Source organism: Montipora foliosa, chromosome 10, assembly GCF_036669935.1.
Source record: "Montipora foliosa isolate CH-2021 chromosome 10, ASM3666993v2, whole genome shotgun sequence".
In the NCBI taxonomy this organism is placed as follows: Eukaryota; Metazoa; Cnidaria; class Anthozoa; order Scleractinia; family Acroporidae; genus Montipora; species Montipora foliosa.
In genome coordinates, this window is record NC_090878.1 from 21,205,797 (window position 1) to 21,210,796 (window position 5,000).

At 40.1% G+C, this 5,000-nt stretch overlaps 1 protein-coding gene across 1 annotated transcript; it reads left to right on the forward strand.

Moving 5' to 3' along the window:
* Positions 1-1,966: 1,966 nt before the first annotated feature.
* On the forward strand, positions 1,967-4,865 carry LOC137972623 (E3 ubiquitin-protein ligase TRIM71-like). Its single transcript, XM_068819362.1, has one exon. The coding sequence runs from the start codon at positions 1,967-1,969 to the stop codon at positions 4,148-4,150; it is 2,184 nt and encodes a 727-aa protein (XP_068675463.1). The 3' UTR covers positions 4,151-4,865.
* The last annotated feature ends 135 nt before the right edge of the window (positions 4,866-5,000 follow it).

Consider the following 5,000-nt stretch of genomic DNA (forward strand, 5'->3'; position numbering starts at 1 on the left):
AGAAACCCTGTCAGCCATAGGCATAGATTCGAAAGGCTTCAGCACTCATAGTCTCAGGGCTGGTGGAGCGACTTTTATAGCCAAAAATCTACCTAGATCTGATGGCTCCGACAGATTACTTATGCTCCACGGTCGCTGGAGATCCGAACAAGCTAAGAATATGTACGTTGAAGAGCCTTCAGAATAATGCTTTCCAACGGAACAAAGAGTAGTTGGAAAGCGTGTTCGTTACGGTTCGCAGCATTACGATAATTCAAGGTATTCACAATGTTTCTGAAATAAGGCTTCAGATATTTTGAACAGTTGTTTCGTATTAACCTTTTGTTCATGATTATGTAACTGCATATATTATATGCTAATCACTTCGGTATAAAAAGTAGAATTTCTAGTTTTCACTATCTCGCCTTCTGGACAGCCACCAAGAACTGTAACCTAACTTTATGTTAGTTAGAAAACTTAAGTTCTAATCCTCGGAGCTGAAATGCGTTGCATTCGATTGAGGAATACGTTCCCGGGTTTTTTCCCCACTGGGTTTTTACCCCGGGTTTTCGTATAGGGCAACGTATCACCGGTGTATTGTGTATTTTTGGTAGTTTTTCCTAGTCTCCTGTTATGCGAATTTTTTCACTCATGTAACTGCCCCTGCACTTATTTTTTTGACTACGGTTATCTGTATAATACATTTCCTGTAGATAGATACATTTCTATATACATCTTTCAGGCTGTTGTCAATTATATTCGCACTTGCACATTGATGTTCATATTTTGTCAATATGGTTTCGCAAGTTCGTTCACAGTGCAAGACTATTTTGGTTAATAAAGCGCTGGTCCTGTCTGTCCGAAGGCACCATGCACGAGTCACGCACCAGATTATGTTGTTGGGTGTTGTCTAGCGCTGGCGCGCGGGGTGCGAAGGGTAGTAATGAATATAAATTGCAGTTAACAAGATTTTTTCCTTCGTTTGAGGCTCTAGTTCTTTGTTGCCACATTCCTTGGCATATTTTGCTAGTCTAGTACGACCTGTATCTGTTATCTATATCTGTATCTTAGTTTTTCTGACAGTGTTTTTTCAGTTTTCATGGACAGTCTTTTCTTTACGCTAATTTTGTAAATTTATTTTATCTTCATTCTTGTATGCTTTTTTTAAGTATAGAAATAAGCTTACATAATTTTTTTGTCACTTATATTGTGAAGTTTGGTTGTACTTCAGGCAAGTGTTCGCACTCTGCCTGCCTTTATTCTTTAGCGCATTTTTTCTTGTATTTATCCTTTTTCTTCAGTACTTCATTGTAATTCACATCTTAGATGCCATTAAAACTACCGCCGGGCAAGTGTTTGCACTCTGCCTGCCTTTACCTTGTTGTAGTGTGTTTTATGCGTCAGCATACTGGAGAAGGAAAATTATTTTCCTTCGTACGAACGCAGTGAGAAAGACGGAAATTATAATTTGCCGCAAATGTACTGTAGTGAGTCATAATCGACACACTAAACACACGAAACATTGATTTACAGGCATTTTCCCGCGTTTTGTTTTCAAAATTTTGTTCATACAGAAGTCGTAGAGAACGGTCAAAAACAGTCCTAACTGATGATTCTCAAACGATGTCTTCCTCACTTCTCAGAATCTAAGCAAAGCATCGGAACTATTGCGTCTTCCATGATGGTTTAGGAAAAACCACCCAGCGGGAGAATAAGGAAGATAGGACCGTCATTTAGGTCCATTGCTACAATCGGAAAATGTCGTTCCATTTTTAGTGGTTCGCCCGACCATTTTCTGCACGGACCCTGAATTTTCAGCAAAAAATGGGTGTTAATTCGTTATGAAGTGCATTAGAATGGGACAAAAAAAGACTCCGTGACACTCAAGCGGAGAGTAGCGGGGTTATCCACTTGACTGCACAGAGTTCCAGGATTTCAGTGACGTCACTATTTCACACGCCCTCATTTAGCGTTGCTTAGCTTCATCATGGATGTTCAACAGCTTTTCAAGATTTTCAAAAAGGAAGCAGAATGCCCATTGTGCATAGAGACTGTCAAAAATCCCAAGACTTTACCATGTCTTCACTCATTCTGCCTGGAGTGTCTCGACAGACATGCAAACTTCGCAAGGAGACAGCTAAAAGCGACAATCAAATGCCCGGTTTGCCAGACTTCATTCCAAATTCCGGAAACAGACACCTTCGAGAATTTGCCGTCATCGTTTCATCTCAACCGATTGGTGGATGCTCTGGCTCTAGAAGATGGCAGCGTACAGTCTCAAAGATGCAACAATTGCGACGAGAACAACACGGCAACATGTTACTGTTTCGTATGCCAGGATTTTCTGTGCGCATCTTGTTTTGAAGCTCACCAACGCTTGAAGGCCTCAAGGGGTCATCGCAATGTTTCGATCGACAAACTGCAAGCGCAAGATGTGCAAGAGTTGATCCACAGACCCGTGATGTGTTCACAGCAATATCATGAAGACCAACCCCTCGAATTTTACTGCGAAGACTGTAAAGTTCTGATTTGCCACAAATGTACTGTAGTAAGTCATGATCGACACGCTAAGACAGACACTCAGAAAGCTGTACAAGAACAAAAGATGCAAATGTCCGACGCCGTGGCCAAAGTGAAAGCGGAAATTGTCAGATATGAGAGTGAAATTAAGAAACAAACTGACCTAAAAAACAAAAACAAAATTGAAATATTGAACGAGGAAAAGAAAATGACAGACACTGTGGAAAAGTTGATTCGTGATTTGCGAGAACACGAGAAGAAAATGAAGGACAAGTTTCGTGAAATTTATGAAGCGGAACAAAAACATCACGCAACGCGACTGGAAAACTTCGAGCTGGTTGCCACCCAGCTGAAAAGCTGCTTCGAACGCTGCCAGAGTATCTTAGAAAGAAACTTCAGCGTCGAAATTCTACAAACAAATCACGCCATCCTCGGACGTTGTAATGAACTGTTAAATGTAAGAAATCCCGATCTTTACATGTCGCCACGTATACATTACTTGATGGAAAAGAAATTGGACCTTATGGATCGAGTTGTTGTCGCCAAGACTGATCCCTCAAAGTGCTTAGCTGAAGGTCAAGACAGCAAGGAAGTAAAAGAAAGGAAGGAGACATATTTCGTCATTGTTACAAAGGATTCTGAAGGATTTCAATGTTATCGACAAGATGATAAAATCAAAGTCGACATGTTGACTCCAGAAGGTGATCAACTAAAAACAGACATTAAAGACACCAAAGACGGCAAATACACAGTGACATATACACCACAGTGTGCCGGACAACACAGAGTGGAGATCTTTGTTAATGGACAGCCGCTGACTGGTAGTCCTTGGATTGTGCAGGTTCATCAGCATCAATATCAATTTGCCTTTCAGTTTGGTTCACAAGGGAAGGAACGAGGTGAATTTGATGACATTTTCGATATTGATGTGAGTGAGAAAACGGGAACGATTGCTGTTGCAGATGGGCGGAATAGAAGAATTCAACTGTTGAGCTCTGAAGGAAAGTTTCGAAGGGAGATAAGACTTGATGGCATGCCTTTCTCTGTGGCATTTACAGACTCTGGTGACTTGCTGACTTTAGTTCCGGGAAGCGACAATATGCTTTATCTGTTCAGTAAGGAAAGTCACTTTATCAAACACATCAATGATAAACATCTTGAAAGACCGGGTCACCTTTCCATTGCGAGTGATGGTCGTATAATCATAACTGACTATGGGGACAAGAAAATCAAGGTCCTCTCCTCTGAAGGGAATGTCTTGCTCCAGTCCTTCAGTGCCCCAGACGGTGATAAATCCCCAGAATGCGCTATTTATGACCAGGACAAATTCTTTGTTTCTTATTACTCTGCTGCTTGTGTCAAGGTATTTGACAAAACAGGAGTGTATTTACAAGACATTGGCTGTAAGGGTTCCAATGATGGCCAGTTTAATAATGGTCCTAATGGACTCGTTATTGACAAGTACAACCGACTCATTGTGTGTGATGTAGGTAACCATAAGCTGCAACTCTTCACCCTGAGCGGCAAGTTTTTGAGTAAAATTGATGGACAGTATTTTGTAAATGGCTTTCCTTGTTACGTTGCTATAAACAGTGGTGGCAGTCTCATAGTAGCCGACGCGGAAAACAGCCGCATTTCTGTTTTCCATTAAGATGTGATATCTTTTTGCCTTAATAGTATACGGCTAACGTTAACTTTTCTAATCAGTCTGCCGAGAATAAACTAATGAATATTGAAAGTGCAATGGAAAAAAGCTCAAAAAAGATCGGAGAAATAATGCTTTGAAAATTCGAAATTTTACAAAGAATATTATGGGATCAGTAGCGCCTTTGTCACCCAAGAAGTTATCAGTTTTTGATGGTTAATAACTGGCTCATTATTAAAGCCAAAGGGTTTTGGAGGTTTTAATTATAGTTCAACAAGTTCTTTTAGCATTTGAAGTCAAATTTTAAATAGCATGATTGATGCCATCTGTGCAAACTCGTATGTTAATGAAACAAAATGCAAAGAAAGCCAAGGTTCCCTTATACCTTTCCAGTGAAAAGAGCTACGTACTAGAATCTGCAACTACCCTGTTGGAAAGCAAGCGAAAAACGGGAAAAAGTCCACTGAAAAAAGAAAAAGTTTAGTTTCAAATGGATAATTTTGGAGCTATTTTGTTTTGTTATCTTTTCTGTGAATTAAGTGTTTGCTTACAATTTGTTCTCAGTGTTTTAAAGGTAGCTATTGTAGTCAGTAATCAACCTCGTTCCGAGGGCGCTTCCTCCTCCATGTGACGGAAAAGCTCTGGGATCAAGGTTGTGCAGTGATGTGTTAAGCTGGTTACACCTTTCTCCAATTAAGGAGAAGCACGTTTCTGTCGAGATTAGATTAAAACGAAAAATTTGAATTGCTTTCATTTTAACATGGCTTATCAGTCGCGCAGAAGTCTACTTGAATTTCTTAAATACTCTTTATTATTTTGACTGATCACAATCCTCTCTTATCCAACGCTGTACGAG